This window comes from Osmerus mordax, chromosome 18, assembly GCF_038355195.1.
Source record: "Osmerus mordax isolate fOsmMor3 chromosome 18, fOsmMor3.pri, whole genome shotgun sequence".
Lineage (NCBI taxonomy): Eukaryota > Metazoa > Chordata > Actinopteri > Osmeriformes > Osmeridae > Osmerus > Osmerus mordax.
In genome coordinates this window covers 10,260,398-10,279,819 of record NC_090067.1, presented here as the reverse complement: position 1 = coordinate 10,279,819, position 19,422 = coordinate 10,260,398, and the positions used below count along the sequence as shown (strand labels likewise).

Sequence of the window (19,422 nt, the reverse complement as noted above, 5' to 3'; positions counted from 1 at the left end):
TGCCCCACTATCAGGAATTATTTATTTGTAATTGAATGTTTTTGATGTCACAATGACTTGACATGTCTTATTTACATGTCCAACATTCTGTAGACTGCAGTGTTCTTGTCATATTCTGCTGTTTTCCTTCCATTCAATGTATTTTTATTTTTCCATTTATCATATATGTTTTGACAGAAACCTTCCACCGACATCCACAAATGAGCACAGGCAACACAAAGAGTTTCAAAATTACAATGAGTGGCTTTACTGTTGGCGTTCAGACCATCAGTGATATTACACACAAACACTATGTCATAATTACCTCTTAATTATGTATTTGATGGCTTACAGAAAGTCTATGGGATGTGATATAATGGGAAACAATGCTGTAGCCATCACTTTCAATACATATCATATAGTTCATCTTAGCAAGATGTCAAGGAATCTTGAATGGTCAAATAAACCACAAATGCCTTCATGACGAAGGGACATATATGCAAGCAACAGTGATGACCGTGTTTCCCAATAAAAATAATTTATTCAACCACACAAAACTATAAATTATGTAAATACTTGGGCATGTGTGTGAATGTTAGAATATTTAACATAAGACGTGCTATCTTGCAGATCTTGATCTTGTCATTCTGTTGGACAAAAATTCATTGTCTGACCATTTTGTATCACTTTCATTTCACAAGGTATTTACACACAAGAACATACTGTTTAGTTCACAGTTTTACATTATGACATTTACAAAATATTGCTTTACAAAAACATATTTTTAAGTTTGGAATTTGAGTATTTGCCCAAATGTTAAGACCACTGATATGGGATTTAATGTTGTATGTAAAATGATTGTGGTTTAAGAGTGTTTTTTTCTGAGAGGCTTCTGTGTCTATTGATAAGAGACGACCTGTGACCAACAGTTGCAGCTTACAGGAGGTCAGGGTTTGAATAATACAGCTGAGTCAAAGGTTATAGGAGCTGATAGATGCACAGAGACTGTTTGAGCAGTTGCTTGAGAAACAGTTGACTAACTAAATGAATTACGTTCAGGCTGAGATAGGAAGGGACTTTTAAGGGTTCATGGGTTGATAATGTGATTTTTTTCTGCTAAGGCGAACTGTGAGAACAATATAGATTGATTAGTTTTAGAAACCATAGGGGTGACCTTTATCCTGTAAAGTCAGGATGGAGTCAAACTATTAATTAATTGATCATAGGAAAGACTTTGTGACAGACATGTATACTGATTGGATTGACAAATGTTAGAACTATCCTGTATAAAAGGCGATGTCTGTCTTGGATTTAGTATCACTCTATTCTAATGCACGTCGACTAGTAGGCTTCCTTTTGATAGACAGATCACAAAGATCTTTGTAAATTACCATTGGTGTTAATACATATTTGGTTTGACACATCCTGACTATTTTGTCATACAGTTACTGCAAACATTCCACCACAACCACTTCCAACGTCAAGTTTCTTTGATGAATAATCCTGGAGAGAAACATCTTCGCAGATCTGCCAGCATCCTTATTGACAGAAGTCAGCATAATTGACAAAAGTCTGGACAGAAACAAACCTCAAACCACAAAAGGTTTTGTTTTGTTTTTGGGGATGAAAAGTGACAAACCAAAACTATAACCTGTCCAAAGGTCCTCATCTTCATGTTAAGATGAATTATTGTGTGCCTTTGTGAAACGTCAGGCAAAATAAATCAACAAAAAGTTACATGTCGCCCATCGGTACATTTGCAGAGATGGATTTGACTTTTTCTATCTTGTTGCTGTTCTTCTTGCAGAAGCAGTTCTGGATGAGCTTAAAGAGGGCCACCCCTGGGATTGCCAGGGTGGGTATACCGGCCAGGATGAAGATAATGACATAAATCCAGTCAGGGAACGGCCGCGGTACCAGGGTGGGAAATTCCGCCTAAGTAAAAAACAAGAGAAAAAAATATTTACAACTGAGTTATGGCACTCAAAACAGACCGACTCTATTCTCCCTTCTTGAATTTGCGGGAGTAAAAAACATGTCACTTCATGGATTGTTTCATATTTGGTCTAACACTTTTAAACATGCTGTACAGTAAAAAAACATTCAACTTTCTCTTTGAAATTTGTGGCAAACTTCTTACCGCCTCTTGGTCCCATACAAGGTAAGTCAGAGTCTTGGAGATTTGAGTGACTAAGTAGAAGATAAAGATGACCAGCATGATCAGGGGACTGACGACCCTCCAGGTGACCTGCCAGAAGAGGTTGGGTTTGTGCCCAATCATAAACTCAATGTCCTCGTTAAACCTGTGGAAACAAACGAGCCGGACGGCGTCAGCACTGTGTGCTGTACTTCCTGCTTTCAGAGATAACATTGAGAAGACAGACTAAAAACCTGGACTCTAGATTTTATTGGTCAGATAAAGGGCCCTCGCTCTGTTGATATTGTGTTTTTCCATCGTTACATGCCTGGTCTGACTGAAACTCACCTGTCCACCCCATATATGTAAATGACAGACACCATCTCACAGAAGGCAATGACCAGGAGAGGAATTGAGCCTGCAAAGCTGTCAAACAGGGCCAGCCAATAGTTGCCAGATCCCTGGGCGAATATGAGGCCCACGGCAAAAGAGATGGCACATGTCAGACCTAAAAAGACCAAATTGTATTTCTTAAATTCTTAAAGAAAATGGTTGCAATTATGTATATGGTCCAACAGTATAAATAATAGTCATCAACTTTTAGACATGTTCTTCTAACCTGTAAAAATCTCTTTGGGCCACGTTTTGGGCAAAATATTGAGATCTTGAAGTGGCACCACCACTCCTTCAATGTTCCCAAACATGGTGGACAGCCCCAGGCAGAAGAGCATGACGAAGAAGAGGATGGCCCACAGAGGAGACACAGGCATCTTGGTGATGGCCTCTGTGAACACGATGAAGGCCAGACCTGTTCCTTCAACACCCTGCATGTCCAAACACTCAACATCAGCTTAAACTGTTCTCCAAACACAGAAATGCTGTTTGGTCATGACACTGTGACTTTCATACCTGGCTGAGGAACGTTTGCAAGTCGCAGAAACTCAACCCCAGGCCTTGGATGATGTCAGGTGAGGTGGCGTTGAGCAGAGCAAGAGATGTATCGTAGCTGTCAACTGTGATGTTGTTCTCAGCAAGGTCAAATGCATTTGTCAGTGCCAGGATGTTCCTGCAAAGAGAACAGAACATGGGATCAGTCTATGACCAGCAAGATTGCGTAAATTTTCCACGGAAGAGTATTTGGACAATTGAAATATCTTAGTGTACTTTTCATTTTTAATTATTGACCTAGTCATATCAATCCACGTATTTTCATGCCTTTTCAATTTGGAGTCTGTTTGTGTCTCGAAAAAGTAAAAGGTACCAACCCCTCCATGCAGTCATCATATTTCTCTGTAGCCCGGAAGCCAATGATAGAGTAGATCACCGTGGCTGAGTACACTGAGGTTGCCCCATTGATGACAGAGATGATGATTGCATCTTGCTCACAGTTGTTGCTGTATAAACAAGAAGCAGTTCAATTGAGACATTTAGGGACTATTTGAACTTCATAAAGAGCAATGTTTCTGTGGGCCTATTTTGAGCAGTATCTTACTGTATTGAGTTGTAGCTGGAGAAAGAGATGAGACCTCCAAAAGCCAACGAGAAGGAATAGAACACCTGGGCACCTGCGTCCAGCCAGGTAGATGGATTCATCAACTCATCCACCTGCAGGAAAGGCATCAGCTCGCTAGTGTTCATCAAGATAAACGTGTGAATGCTTTTATGGACTGTTTGGATCGGGTGCACTTACATCGGGTGTGAAGAGAAATATGATTCCACTAGTAGATCCCTTAAGAGTCAAGCCTCTAATCAAGAAGATTGTGAGGACAAGATAAGGAAGAGTGGAAGTAATGTACACAGCCTGCAGGAGAAGATGAGGGAAAAGAGTGGTTATTTTCAAGATATTGCAGATGATCACCTTATTTGGCTGCAGTTTTCCCCCCAGAGGAAGAGCACAATGTGTCTACCTTGCCTGTGGTCTCAATCCCCCTGATGCAGCAAACATAAAGAAGAGTCCACGCAGAGACCAGCGCTAGAACCATCCACCACTGCAGTCCTCCAGACTCATCTATGGCGGTGGACGTGTTCAGTGTCTCCCTGTACCAGAAGTAGTCCACTGTGGTGCTGCGCTCACACTCAGACACCAGACCTTCAGGAGACGACAGAGAGGCAGTGTAAGGGCTGCATGCAGTAGCACATGAAGGCCTACATGATGAGATCACTTCCATCTAAAGAATAGGTCTTAAATTTAGTTGTTGGGAAATAACTATACAATTTACAAGAACTGAAACCAGTAATTATTGGGAGTCAGGTGGCTGAGCGGTAAGGGAATCGGGCTAGTAATCCGAAGGTTGCCAGTTCGATTCCCGGTCATGCAACTGACGTTGTGTCCTTGGGCAAGGCACTTCACCCTACTTGCCTCGGGGGGAATGTCCCTGTACTTACTGTAAGTCGCTCTGGATAAGAGCGTCTGCTAAATGACTAAATGTAAATTATTATTAGCTTTAAGAACCTCTTATGAAGTACAATACCTGTCTTGTTGGCATTGAGGGGGCACTGGCTCCATGGCAGTGGACTCTGAAAGGAGTTAAAGAGGTACCACATGATCCAGGCCATGATGGTGTTGTAGTACATGCCCACCAAGAAGGAGACCAGCAATGATGCAATACCTGTCTTAAATAAAAGCATTTTCAAGAGTTACACAGAGAACAGAGGTAGGAATATATTAAGCCTCCACCAGAATTATTTAAATTGAAAATATCCAAACCCACCAACACCAGTTAAGTAGGGATTGATGGAACTCCAGACCCCCACACTGCCCTTCCTGAGGCGCTGGCCTATAGCAAACTCCAGGTGCAGCAGAGGAATACCCTCCAGAACCAGCAGGATAAGGAACGGGATCATGAACGCTCCTGGTAATAGGATAGAGGTGTAAAGTTAAAGTACTGTAAGTACATTTAAATTTAGTCATTTAGCAGACGCTCTTATCCAGAGTGACTTACAGTAAGTATAGGGACATTCCCCCGAGGCAAGTAGGGTGAAGTGCCTTGCCCAAGGACACAACGTAATTTTACATGGCCGGGAATCGAAACGGCAACCTGATTAATAGCCCGATTGTCTAACCGCTCAGCCATCTGACCAAGGTAACAGCTTAAGTGACATTTAATCAACATTCTAAACAAATATTTTATTTTGTGTGTCTACAATGTAAGGCATATGTCTTTTATACTATCAGAGAGAGAGATTTTTGCTAAACTAGCAATTTTGGCTTGAATTTGCAGGTATCCAATCCAAAATATCCCATTCCTCCCTTCAAAGCCACTCACATGGACAGGTTACCTGACTACTGTCTTGAGGACAACAGGCAAGTAGCCCATCCAATCATTGCATTCAATCCAAACACAATGATTGGTCATGTTTATTACAGTTCTGCGACGGCCACTGATATCAAAAGCAGAGCATTTGATTTATTGATTGCCAAAATATGCTAAAATATATGCTACCCTGCTTTAAAAAAAAATTACATTCCCATTTTTTTTGCTATGATTTTTACTAATTCTGGATCATTGGGTCTATCTAAAATTCATTCTGTCTCCACAACCCCAGTTTACCTCCTCCATGGCTTTGGCACAGGTAGGGGAAACGCCAGACGTTACCCAGCCCCACACAGAAGCCCACACAGGTGAGCATGTACTGGGTTTTGTTGTCCCATTTGGGTCTGTCCCCAGCCTCCTCCTTCTCCATCCTCTCCAGCTCCTGATGCGAGGGAATCCTGTCATCCAGACCCGGGTTGGGGAGCTTCAGTCTCATAGTGTCTGGCTGTGTGTCTCAATATTCCCCCAGGTGTGATACAACGAGCTGATTCTCTAGCAGGTTTCTCTCCTCAGTTCTCACTCGCACCTCAAAGATTGATATCTTATCTAAGTCTTAAAAAAGAAACAAGCAGCTGTTCTCTGCCCACTCACTGTGACTGATTCCCCTGGGAGTGTGCTCTGCTTGTATACTTCACTCCCTTGGGGGGTGTTCCTTTCAAGGATCGTTGTAAAGGCTGGATGACCTTTGCACCTTAACTTGGACTTATCTGTAGCCCCATCCAAGGCTGTCAGGCATTATGTTTTCTCAGCAATTTTACACCAACAAAAGGTGCAGCCATCTTGATAATAGTTAATATATCATGTGTTCCATCGTCTTTAGGGACATGGTGAATGAATTTGTCATGTCTCTTAAAAGTACATGTAATGCAGTATGAAATGATATCTCCTTGAAATCATTGACAGCACATGTTGGGAAATTGTCTGTCAGCTTACTGTCCTGAGAATGGCTCAAAGGCATTGAGTTTGTAGGGTTAGGATAACTTTACCAGGATCTTAAGCAAGCTCGAATCATCGCTAACTGTTAAGATATGGCAATGTTTACCAGCACAGTGACACATTAATTCCCAACTCTTAACATGAACCCTGGCAGACATTACCCACTCATGAGACAGTATTCTACGCACTAACCATCACATTTCATTTCATACAACTTTCATTTGGAAAGTGATTATAACCTTGAAAAGTGAGACAGACAACTTTATGATTGAAATGACAATACATGCCACTTGACTGGACTTGACTTTAGATAGGGACACAGTGCTTGGTGTGTCAGATTGTCAAAGTGCTTGTGAGGAGCTGTGCTACCAAACATGCATTGTCATGTTGGACTGTAGCAGCCTCAGGCTATACATCTTATCAATGTTCCCTCCTAATGCAATTATTAACCGAACGCCGACTTGGTTTATGCACTTACTTGGTATGTTTTATTGACTTACAGTCCTCATGCATGAAAGCTACATAAAAGTACTGGAAACATACATGTGTTATTATATAGCAATATATATAGCATAAAAGATGTTCAGCAATTTTACAATTTTTTCATATCACAAAATGCTCCTGTGATCATGAAAAGGCGAAGAGTCTGCAATAGGTTTTCTATATTGTCTCTACATCCCCGATTGACTTCCTCTTCTCAGTCAATCCTTTAATATGTTTGGTTGGTATACTTCTTACAGAAGGAAAAACAATTAGATAAATCTGGCGTGTCTAGATCTATTGTTAAGTATTGACATGCAGCGATTTGAAGAGATTTGATAAATAAATGTCAAATGGTCCATCCATTGTGCCAGAATTAACAAGGCTGTACATGTTTTGTCATTGATATGCCACATTTTAGGAACATAATTAAGCATGTTAGCTAAACGTGCCATAGCCACATCACAAGTCAAGACTTGTCATTTATGCACTTCCAGCTCAAAACTGTTTGTCTTGTTTAATGGTGGTGCTGTCATTTTCTATGCCCCTTTGTCCTGCATGTCCACTGCTGCAGATATGGTGTCAACTTTGGTTGTATATATGTCCTTCTTGCACCAGAAGTTTTGAATAAGTTTGTATATTGCCACACCAGGGACCACCAGACTTGGAATTCCAGCCAGGAGAAAGATAATGACGTAGATCCAACCAGGATACTCCAATGTCTCCAACACAGGGAAGTTCACCTACAGTCATAAAACACCAGAAGTATGGACAACAAGGACTAACTAGATCAATGGCAGTTAATCTTCAAGGTGGTCCAGTAGAATTATTTTTTTCCTTTATACATACCGAGCTAGGATCCCAAGCAATGTAGGTGAGCGTGGAGTTGACTTTAGTGACAAAGTAGAACACAAATATGACAAAGACGATAAGAGGACTGACCACCCTCCAAGTGACCTGCCAGAAGATGTTGGGTTTGTGCCCGATCATGAACTTGATGTCATCATTAAACCTGTGAAGGATTACAAGTAATAAATATTATTGACAATCAATCCTTGGTTTGAAATTGACATTGACTCATTTAGTAAACACTTGTATCCAAAAGGGAGAGATCCCACAAATGGGCTACATCTCCAACAACCCACACCACCAACCTGTCAATGCCATAGATATAAGCCACAGCCATCATCTCACAGAAGGCAATGACCAGGAGAGGGATTGAACCAGCGAAACTGTCAAACAGAGCTAGCCAGTAGTTACCAGATTGCTGGGCAAATATGAGAGCAATGGTAAAAGAAACCAGGCAAACAATACCTGAAGGAAAAACACACACATTAGAACATGCACAAGATTGTTTTGTACTCTCATCATCAAAATACCTGCAATGAAAGTAACTGTTGATTTAGTTACCAGTGAGTGCCTCTTTGGGCCAGCGCTTGGGGAAGATGTTGAGATCCTGCAGTGGAACAACCGTCCCTTCGATACTGCCAAACATGGTGGACAGCCCCAGGCAGAAGAGCATGATGAAGAAGAGAACAGACCAGAGAGGAGACACGGGCATCTTGGTGATGGCCTCTGTGAACACGATGAAGGCCAGACCTGTTCCTTCAACACCCTGCAGAAAACATAAATTCATCAAAATCAGCATCATTTGGGATGTTAAAACAAAAGCATGTGCCCTCTGTTTTGGAGGATACTTTTATCATTTTTAAGGAAACTAAATGGTGGCTGTTAATATGGAGTTGAAAAACATACATCACTGAGGAAAGTATTCAGATCACAGGTCTTAAGATTCAGACCCTGAACGGTCTCTGGGAAAGTGCTGTTGAAGCTTTGTAGCATGTCCGCATAGTTAACATCTGTAATGTTCCCCTCAGGTAGATTAAAAGCATTGATCAGTGCCAGGATGTTTCTAGGGAAAGAAAAATATGAAAAATGCAACATACATTATCACTGCTTTAAACCAAAATTAGAGCAGATTTTCGTTGGTGAAAGCTTCAAACTATAAGTTAGTGGAGGCCACGCACCCTTCAAGACATTCGTCAAATCTCTCGGTGGCCCTGAAGCCGATGATGGAGTAGATGACAGTGGCTGCGTACACGGAGGTGAAGCCATTTATAATGGAGATGATGACAGCATCCTGCTCACAGTTGTTGCTGGAGAAATCGAAGAAGAGAACAACAGCTCAACACTTTTGGGGTGGCTTTGGCTCAGGGGGTAGAGAGGGTCGTCTGTTAATCGCAAGGTTGGCGGTTCGATCCCCAACTCCTCCCAGGCCATGTGCCAAAGTATCCTTGAGCAAGACTCTGAACCCCAAGTTGCTCCCGATGGGCAGGCCGGCACCTTGCACGGCAGCTTCGCCGCCGTCGGTATGTGTGAGTGTGAGTATGAATGGGTGAATGAGAGGCAAATTGTGAAGCGCTTTGAGTGCTGCTAAGGTAGAAAACACACTATAGAAATACAGTCCATTTACTTTTAGTGAAACTATCGATAAGAAATTCAATGTCTTGAAGTCATCCTCCAGACAAAATTATCTTTTTTGTGAACCCTGTCGATACATACTGTATAGAGTTGTAGCTGGAAAAGGAGATAAGTCCTCCGAAGGCCAAGGAGAAGGAATAGAAGACCTGGGCTCCTGCATCCAGCCATGTAGATGGGTTGATCAGTTCATCCAGCTATGGACAAGAATACCAATACTAGACTTGTTTGCTATACGGCCTTGGTCATCAAATGCATTGTGGTAATCCTGTACATGGGAACAAGAAGTTGAGTCAAACACTTACATCCGGGGTGAAGAGAAACTTGATTCCATCCACGGAGCCTTTGAGAGTCAGCCCTCTGATCAGGAAGATGGTGAGGACTACGTAGGGCAATGTGGAGGTGATATACACAGCCTTGAGAAAAAGCAAACATTTCTAATCCTTTAGAATACGACCTTGGTTTTCAGAAGGAAAAAAAACGAGCAGGCTCACTGACTGCCTTGCAAACAAGGTATCCCACCTTGCCTGTTGTCTCAATCCCCCTGATGCAGCAGACGTACAGCAGAGTCCACGCGCAGACCAGGCACAGAACCATCCACCACTGCAGTCCTCCAGACTCGTCTATTGCTGTGGACGAGTTCAGCGTCTCCCTGTACCAGAAGTAGTCCACTGGGGAGCTCCGCTTGCACTCGGACACCACGTCTGCATGGGAAGACAACCGGAATGTAAGCGGGTTGAATCAAATATCACAACATTTTTTATCTAATGCTGGGATTTGCCCTTAAAGAGTGTGAATACACCGTCAACAGATTAAATTGATTTTTATAGGGGATGTTTTCAGAGAGAAATCAAAACTTGCCCGATAGGTTGGCATTGACGGGGCATTGGCTCCAAGGCAAAGGGCTCTGAAAAGAGTTGAAGAAGTACCACATCACCCAGGCAAGGATGGTGTTGTAGTACATGCCCACCAAGAAGGAGACCAGCATAGAGGCAATACCTGAGAGGAACAATATAAGTCGATCCAAACACAGTTACTTCTTGGTGCCCAGTAGAACAATATAAATCAGTAGGTAATGGTCTGGTAATGGTACTGTGTGTTTAGATTGGTAGCCATAGTCTCACCAAGGCCACCCAGATAAGGGTTAATAGCCGTCCAGACCCCCACACTGCCCTTCCTGAGGCGCTGGCCTATAGCGAACTCTAGGTACAGCAGAGGTATTCCCTCCAGAACCACCAGGATCAGGAACGGGATCATGAACGCTCCTGATAATAGGATAGGATTGGGATGAACAATAGGAAGTGCCTATGAGAGGTACTGTAGTGTTTGCTAACACCTATTAGAGATAACTCACTTGTGTTTACATGACTACAGTAGTGAAATCCGTAAACCACCTTCAGTGTAAGTGATAACTTATGTCCCTGTTCTTAAGAGTTAGTGATTTACTGTTGCTACTGTACATGTTGCTGAAGCACTATGTCAACTAAAATGAGTGCTGTATGATGATGCATATATGGACTTGGATGTAAAGTAATGTTGCCTCTTGTGATATAATAAGATTACATATTTCTCAAATACTTTGAAACAGCTCAAAGCAAACTTTTCCAGCTTCAATAGCAAAAAAGTAAATTAAATGTTAATCAGCACAGGAACAATGTCTCTTTAGTATTTAGATATGAATCTAAGTATTGTTCCTAAAATAGCTTCTTATTGGCCTGTTAAGTATTGGGTGTTTTCTTCCCACAACAGTTTTCTTATCAGTCAACACATGTTTGGGGAGGAGGATGGAAACAGTTCAAGATGAAAGTCCACTCTAGTACACAGGGTTTCTCTGTGTAATAGGACAACTACCAAACAACTGATAAAGGAATCTGAGGAAGGCCGGGTTAAATACCGAAAGTGTGTATGTGAGTATATGTTTGTGTAAAGTGTGTGTGTGTGTGTGTGTGGGAGGGGGGGGGGACTGGGAGTAGTTTTGACCAAGCTTGTTTTGATAAGTTATCACTTAGAGAGGCCACCAGGGGCTTAAGCTACTTTTAGAAAAGTAACTACTTTTTATCAAGAAAATTATATTTAACGGCCGTATCTTCAGGTATTAAAAAAAGCTTTCCCAGCCACATTTGAAAAACAAACCTACACAACCTACACAATTATTCTGAAGGATTTGCTGTGAGTAAATTAATGTGCCATAAATTCTTAATTCCCAAATGTTAGGTATAGGGAACATTTACATTGAATGTGGGCACACCCTCTGCTGACCCCTTTTGGTCATTCACAGACAACACCTGGAACTCATAGTACACACATCGAGTACACAATTCATCACTGTGGAAAAATAGTCTGAGTAGTAGTGCGTTATGCTGTCACCAAAAACCTTGTATATAAACGCCAGGGAACTTTGTACCCTGGTCCAACGATACGATATACATATACAAGCGTTAATGTTTAACCGTAATGATCTAAAGTGGTAATATTGAACACACAATTACGCTTTGGGATTTTATAGTGTGGTATTATCAGGCACTCTCGTTGCTTCTCCAGGCTTGGAGATGTATTCTCATAATATAAAATGTTATTTTGATATACGGCCTAATTGCCTTGTAATTCCATGGAAGATTTGAGTGTATCTGACTAAGTATTTTAAAATGTTGATTTAAAAATGTATACACATTTACCATTGTAGTATATACACCTATTAAAATAGTGTGAAACCAGATATAAATATCCAGATATAAATATAAATATAGGTGTATGGTACTGTATATGGTTGAAATGTCTAATATAATCTTCAAATCCTACAGATATTTTATTAATTATTACACCAGACCATGTGGGAGATCACCAAACGATCTTCCAATCTACAATCTACCAAATTTGCCCAAACTTAATGATTTTTATATGTAAATTTAAATTGATTCATTTAGCAGATGCTTTTATCCACAGCGACTTCCAAGAGAGAGCTTTACAAAAGAGCACATTTTATATATATATCTCTTTTTCAAAAGTACTAAAAACCTTACTTGTGAAATATGTATCCTCAGTGGTGCTTACCTCCTCCATGGTTTTGGCACAGGTAGGGGAAACGCCAGACGTTACCCAGCCCCACACAGAAGCCCACACAGGTGAGCATGTACTGGGTTTTGTTGTCCCATTTGGGTCTGTCCCCAGCCTCCTCCTTCTCCATCCTCTCCAGCTCCTGATGCGAGGGAATCCTGTCATCCAGACCCGGGTTGGGGAGTACCAGTCTCATAGTGGCTGTGTTAGTCAGTCTTCTCTCCACAAGGTCTGGTACTGTATCTGGTGAACTTACTGTCTGTGTCTCTGACAGTGCAGAGCAGTGATTGTGGCTGTCTGAAAAGTCCTACCACTCCTAAATAGTAATCTCTGCTGCCTCTCTAGATTCTAGAGAAACAAGACAGTGATTACCTGCCAATGATTGACAGCTTGTGAATGTGTTTGGGTGAGTTGTTTGCTTTCACACATTAGCACTGCATTTTAAACCAGAGCATCCACATGCACATGTGTACATTTATGATTAGGTGATGCTACCGTAGTGCAAAGGTGTAAGTCCTTTTTTTGGATACACAATTAATTTTGCACTATGCTGCCCGATTTAATCTTGTAACTTTGTAACATTTCATATTCTATATTTTATATTTATAACTATTTTATATCTACATTGTTTAGCTCTTTAGTATATTATTTAGCTATTTAGGACATGTTTAGCTCTTTAGTATTAGACTTTTACATTTTATTTATACATTCTGTTTTTTCTACTTTTTATTTTTATGTTATTAAGATCTGTATATGTTCATTGTATGCACCTTCCTGCCACAGTACATTCTGTGTTTGTATTAACTTACATGGCAAAAACCCCCAATTCTGATTCTGATTTAGTCAAAATTAAAATACCACACATTCCAGATGCCCAAAATCATTAATGCATTTCCACAAATGTAAAGTCAGAATAATCATAAATATGGCATTTCGCCTGTTAATGCCTGCAATGCAGTGAAGAAAACTACGACAACAATAATGTTTAATGTAACTGGCCTCTCTTAACAGTACAACTGGCCCCAGCTCCCCCCCAAGTCATACGCTTATTTGGGAATACTGCCCCCCTGTGTTGTTGAGAAGGATTTTACCTATAATTCAACGTGATCATGTTTTGCTCATATCACACCAGGTATCATATGGAAGGTTATTTGACTCTATTCAAATGGCAATGCAAAGGGTGACCTTTTCAATATGATATGCAATATAATAAGCTTTCATTTAAGATTGTATTCAAAATTATTCAAACTGAATATGGGATTGCATTACCACTTTGCACATTTGAAAATGCCATTCCATAAGAAGTCAAACTTCCATAGTATCAAACCTTTGGCACGCCACATTTTGGTCCGTGGACCAGTAGGCTACGTGTCTTGTACAACGGCACTGTCTATAACCAAGAGGTCGTGTGCAGAAATAATATTCCATATAAATCTTCTTGTGTACTGTATATTGTAGGCTACATTGGTTTGGCTACTCTGCAACATTTGCATGACACCACTTCCACGTCTTTTTATGGTGGGGAGTTATTGCATGTGAAGTGTGTTTACAATCCAGGTTCACATCAGATGCATTGATAAATGGCGCCACACGAGGTCATCATTTGCATTACTATCGGACAAAGTCAGTCATCCTCTCCTGCGCGCAAATTTCAGAGAGGGAGGAGGAGAGGATGGCATTACATTTGCTCGAGCTCAGACTGCAGACCGGCTGTCCCGAGCTGAGCTGATCTCACTCGCTCTTTAAGCACCTTGCCCGTGTGCCATTGGCCACCTGCTTTGCAACCACGCAGCAACGAGAACAGAACAGTGACAAAGACGAATAACGAAAGATTATTTTCTCTGACTAGAAACGACCATTTATTTTTTCATTTTAACGAGTCTAGGCTACATAAAAGACAATTTCGCACGAGAGTCGATTTTTCAACGGAGAGCACTGACAAGCATCTGCGCGCAGCAACCTGCAGGCTTTGTTGTTGTTACCGGAGCAAGGAGGGGAGCGCTAGGCGACGGGTCTAATTATTAAACCGGGCTCCCCCTCAACGGAGCCACTTGCATGGATACATCATGGCCACGTTTGTTTGCAGGGTTCAGTTTTTAGATGACACCGATCCATTTAACAGCACCAATTTCCCGGAGCCGACAAGACCCCCGGTGTATACTTTTAGAGAAGATATCCCACTTATCAATCAGATTGCAGGCGTTCACCGGCTTCTCAAAGCACCTCACAAGGTACAGTAGGCTAGCTTATGCATGGTATTCACCAGTTCATACACCACTCATTACGAAAGAGAACATAGTACCATACTTTTTTTACATACATTTTATTTTACATTCATTATAACGAAGCCATAGCGTATGAATCTATCCTGACATTATGTGACCAACTGCGCCACCTGCAAAGGCTACACGTTGTGCTGAAAATATTTTGGCACAATATTTACTATAATAGCATTATAGTGAGCAGTAGGCTATGTCAAAACAAACTTTCACTAGGTTGACACGCAGGCAGGTTTGTTTTAATTCGTCGTTGTCTCTAAGCCACACAACCACAATAGCGTAAAAGTGGCCTGGCTGTCAATCTTTATGACATTACCAGGCAGGCTAGCATGACAGGCAGCCGGCTTACTTTTTGTGTCACAGCGACAGGTGGGCGACTGGGCGTTTGTATAGCCGGAGTGCACGCTAGCGCAGTCTCATTCATTTACACATTCTCACTACTGCAAAGTTTACTTACGATAGTTGGGAAAATGAAACATCTGACCAGTTCACGTTCACAGTCCATCTTTCAAAGCCACAAAAATAATTTTGCTCCCTGAGAAAAAAGGCTCGTGATTATTAGTTAGACATGGACACACGAGGGATGTTCAGTTTGGGTTGTAATTTTGTTCACATCAGAGGACTTTCTAATGTTGCATGTATGAACTGTCTTTTTGGCTTTCTTAAGTTAACGCAGCTTCCCTGTCAATTCACTTGCGTTGTAATAATAACTCAATAATACACTTTGAGTTTCATCGTGGTTCCCCTGACCTCCTCATCCTCCTCTTCCTTTACTTTTCAGATGTGGCACCATTTATTACACCAGATCCCTAGATTCAATTAAAAATAACTAATTAAATAGACAGGTAGGTTATTGCCCATCACAATGACATCAATGAGGTTTTGTAAATGCACAAGACAGGCTATATCCCACAAAAATCCAAACCACCCTTGGTCTTTTACATCATTAACAAAAGGTCTCTTCCGATAACACAACCTCCAGGACTTATTAGCTAATGAAAACACACCTTCTGTGTTCTTCAAAGAACTGCTTTATGGTTCCTATGGAGTTTCCTGAATCCTAAAAACCTGTTGTCTCCCTTACGTAACCGTGCTGTAAACAATCAACCCACCGCGATCGCCAGCAGGCTTCACGTTGTTTTAACATGGAAGCATTTACTCCCTCTCTTTCTCTTGAAAGCTGGAAGAGCTCGATTAAACGAGTGTAAAGTATACTAGCCACTTTACAGTGTTTCCCTGACAGGAGTCCGGGATTTGGGGAGAGTTTTGTCACCCTGACAGACAGTGTTTTTTGTTAGACCGTACTGCTGTTTCTCCACTTCAGTGCTTGAGGAAGGAGGAACACTTGATTTTGTGACGTTTAGTTTCAAGGCTCAGTTCTCTCTGTTACTGCAGGTTTCCAGTGATTGAGTACTGCTACATGTGTGGCTGATGTTGTAGGTAAAGAGGAGAAAGGTATTAACCTAATTGAGATCAGTAAGATAGTAAGGGGAGAAAGATATGGGGTTGTCTGAAATGAAACAAGTCTTTGATGTACAAGTTTGTCACAATAGCGTCATATTTTGAATTGAGGTTTTGTGAGAGGATAATAATCAGATGATGCTGGTTGCGTTTTGAATTAAATGATGGCGCTGATCTACTACAGCGGTGAAAAGAATGAGCAGTGCTTAGCCGCTTGGTCCTTAGTGAAACTCTTCGTCCTCCTCAGCGCCAAGAGAACCAGGGCATTCTCAGATTATCCTTCCTGTGACCGACTAGTTATTCCAACATCCTCTGAGATTATGATTTCAATACTTTACGTATCAGCACTAAAGGTGATCGTCAAGAAACATTCCCGTTCGAGAAAGACTATCAAAGACATTCTTGTCACAGCGTTATCCCCCATCCCCCAGCTATGCCCCAACACACACACACACACACACACACACACACACACACACACACACACACACACACACACACACACACACACACAAAGTCATACTTTCAGCCATGGAGACACACCCACCCTTTAGCTCCTTCCTAACTATGCTAGCTAAGACCAGGAGGCAAATATAGACAGGTTATATATAGGCAGTGAGCCCATCCATCCCCCTGTCTGTTTGTTTCCGAGCCGGTGGGGGGGGGGGGGGGGGGGGGTGCAGCGGTCAGCCAGTGTGTCTTGTGATCGTAGGTTTGTCCTGCTCCCAGAGTGTCGTCATGGCTCCCGACTGGACTGGCTGGATAGGATGGAGCCAGAGTGGACCAATGGGTAGTCTAGGTCAGAGATTTGAGAGTGGGGCCTCGTTCATCGATAAAGCCTTACTTCTCACCTCTCTACCTTTCAAAGCCGATCGGTTAGTGAGTCACGATCTTGCAGTTAACGGTATCACTGTCGGTGGTGCTGTGTCAGTCTAGGTCTGCCAGGTCAACAGGTGGTGTGAGAAGCGGTGTCGTCTCATTCTCACTGCATGGCTCAGTGTGTCAAAGCTGACAGAGACATAACACCTACGTAGATATGTTCCTGAAATGAGTTTCTGGCATGCTGGTCACCAAGGGTTGCAAGTGTTATATTCCATGTAGCAAATGTGAAACGTTGTTTTAGAGCGAAGCAGTGCACAGTGTATGACATCAAAGCACTGGAACACACACACTCATACACAGTAATGTTAACATGTTACGTTTTCTCACACAGCTGGCTGAATGTGCCGCTTAAAAGAAAAAGAAAAAAAAAATTCTCTCCTTCCCTGCCTCCATCCTAAACTCTTTCTCTATATAGGCCGACTGTACATGTATATATTTTCTCTTTCTCTCTCTCTCTCTCTCTCTCTCTCTCTCTCTCTCTCTCTCTCTCTCTCTCTCTCTCTCTCTCTCTCTCTCTTTCTCAGTAACCATGGGTTGGGTTTCATGTTCCCCTGGCTTTATTGCTACATAAGTGCTGCTGGAGTAATTCCTTTAACTGCGCTGTAATGCTGAAAACAGCACCCCAGAACACGCTGCAGCCTTCGCTGTCAGACTGTCACGCGTTCATACCCACCCTGTAAAAACATTTTATTTTTACAGGCGCAAATTGTTTTTAAAAGGGGTGTGAAGCAGACACAAGAAAACAAGAGGTGGGAAAAGGAGGGAGAGAAAATAAAGAAAGGATAGAGAGACCAATGTCATTCCTGTGCGTGGTTTATGTACATTATACCCAGGCCTGGAGAGAAACAGAATTTACCCAGAAGCCAATTTTTTTGTCACCATCTTAATGGGTCAACATTAAACACTGACAGGGCTTTACTGAGGAACCAAACGCACGACACACACGAGGGTCTGGATGTGCGCAGAACTTTATTTGAGAGATGGGGAGGATGGTTGAGGGTAGCTGGTGGAGCAGGGTACCGGTAGGAGGAATGGAGGACCGGGAGCAGCGATCTGGTGATAGACAGGAAACAAGAGGTAGCACAAACAACAGGCGTCGATGAGACAAACATGAAAAGCCAGGAATACAGACTTGGGGTCGGTGATTCAACAAACTGGCGAGTAGTGGATGACAATCCGGGGTTTAAGAGCTGTGGTGTTGATGAGGGAATGAGCCGCAGGTGAGTTGAGTTACCGGGAGGGAGTGACGAAACGGAATGGATGACTGGACCTGGAATAAACAGACTGAACAGACTAGAACCCGGTCTGGCCTAGGCCGGGGACATGACAAACACAAGTTCAGGGATATTGATTTATGAGCTTGTATTTAAATTTGATCAAATATGTATTCTTTCTCTTACCTTCTTTAACTCTTTGTTCCATCCTTCAATCAGCCTTTCATTCAGTCTGTCGTTCATCTTTCAGCTTGATGACTGTGCACTGCAGCTGTCTCACAATGGGACCTACCTGGACCTGGAGTCTTCTCTGGCCGAACAGAGGGATGAGCTGGAGGGCTTCCAGGAAGACACAGGGTGAGGCTAATGCATACTCTCTGTGTCTGTATCTCTCTCTCTCTTTTTTCTCTTCGTAATGTCTCTCGTCCTCTCAACTTCATTTCTCCCACACGTTCTCTGATTCTCTGCGTTCCGAAAAAAATGGTGGAGTTGCAGGCTGCTGGATGTGGAGTTCTTGGAAGGACGAGTTCATGGAAAGTATGAACCGTCCGCTTGGAAGGACTATCATCCTTTCCAGGGAAGTTTGGAGAAGAAAGCTGGTTCTCTTCTTTCTACCTTTTTTTCAATCTACAGCTTACAACTGTCAACTGGATCAATATACGGCACAAACAAATCACACATTGTGTGACGTTTGTATGTGTGTGTGTGTGTGTGTGCATGCTTTCCCACCGTGAGACAATACTGGCTTCAACCCCATGCTTCAAGGTGAAAGACAGGTGAATAGAGACAGGTGTGTGTCCTGAAGCAGGGGCGATCTGTGTAAACTGGTTGTCTCTAACAACCCTGCCATTCCGCTCTCCCAGGTTGTGAATGTGTTTTTGATGAGGTGCTGGAGATTAATAGTATGACTGTAGGTTCCTGGAAACTGAGAAGCACTCATAAGGTATTAGTGCTTCATATACCTCTACTGTTCTCTTGCTGTGGGGCGAGTGATGTTTATATAGTGTCAAAGATGAATAAACCAATCACGCCAAATACCTCAGCTCTGCACCACATTTATAACCCTCTTACTCTGAAGTCTAGGAAAGAGCTATGGTTTAAGGATAGGGTCAGTTGAAAAATGAAAATGTTTACCTCGCCACATTAATGAGTTGAGAAGTGTGGGAGAAATCAAGGAATACTTATAAACCCAGACCCTGAACTGATAG

General features: G+C 42.1%; 3 protein-coding genes across 3 annotated transcripts in view; 1 reads left to right on the top strand and 2 right to left on the bottom strand.

Moving 5' to 3' along the window:
• Nucleotides 1-9: 9 nt before the first annotated feature.
• Nucleotides 10-5,952, bottom strand: LOC136961933 (sodium-dependent neutral amino acid transporter B(0)AT1-like). The gene is made up of 12 exons (XM_067255441.1): nt 5,668-5,952; nt 4,828-4,968; nt 4,588-4,725; nt 4,024-4,205; nt 3,807-3,917; nt 3,609-3,721; nt 3,382-3,510; nt 3,026-3,182; nt 2,736-2,940; nt 2,465-2,624; nt 2,120-2,282; nt 10-1,914 (listed from the first exon to the last, which is right to left on the bottom strand). Exons 1-12 carry the CDS (start codon nt 5,864-5,866, stop codon nt 1,714-1,716), a joined length of 1,899 nt encoding a protein of 632 aa, XP_067111542.1. The 5' UTR covers nt 5,867-5,952; the 3' UTR covers nt 10-1,713.
• An 881-nt stretch (nt 5,953-6,833) lies between these two features.
• slc6a19a.2 (solute carrier family 6 member 19a, tandem duplicate 2) lies at nt 6,834-12,639 on the bottom strand. The gene is made up of 12 exons (XM_067255439.1): nt 12,376-12,639; nt 10,449-10,589; nt 10,186-10,323; nt 9,847-10,028; nt 9,630-9,740; nt 9,409-9,521; nt 8,874-9,002; nt 8,602-8,758; nt 8,257-8,461; nt 8,001-8,160; nt 7,696-7,858; nt 6,834-7,589 (listed from the first exon to the last, which is right to left on the bottom strand). Exons 1-12 carry the CDS (start codon nt 12,572-12,574, stop codon nt 7,386-7,388), a joined length of 1,902 nt encoding a protein of 633 aa, XP_067111540.1. The 5' UTR covers nt 12,575-12,639; the 3' UTR covers nt 6,834-7,385.
• Nucleotides 12,640-14,194: 1,555 nt separating this feature from the next.
• The window catches only part of fhod3a (formin homology 2 domain containing 3a), a 39,944-nt gene continuing 34,716 nt past the window's right edge, over nt 14,195-19,422 (top strand). Inside the window, 2 exon segments of the mRNA XM_067255437.1 lie at nt 14,195-14,609; nt 18,465-18,571. Coding sequence (XP_067111538.1) covers nt 14,445-14,609; nt 18,465-18,571 — 272 coding nt within the window. The 5' untranslated portion in view covers nt 14,195-14,444.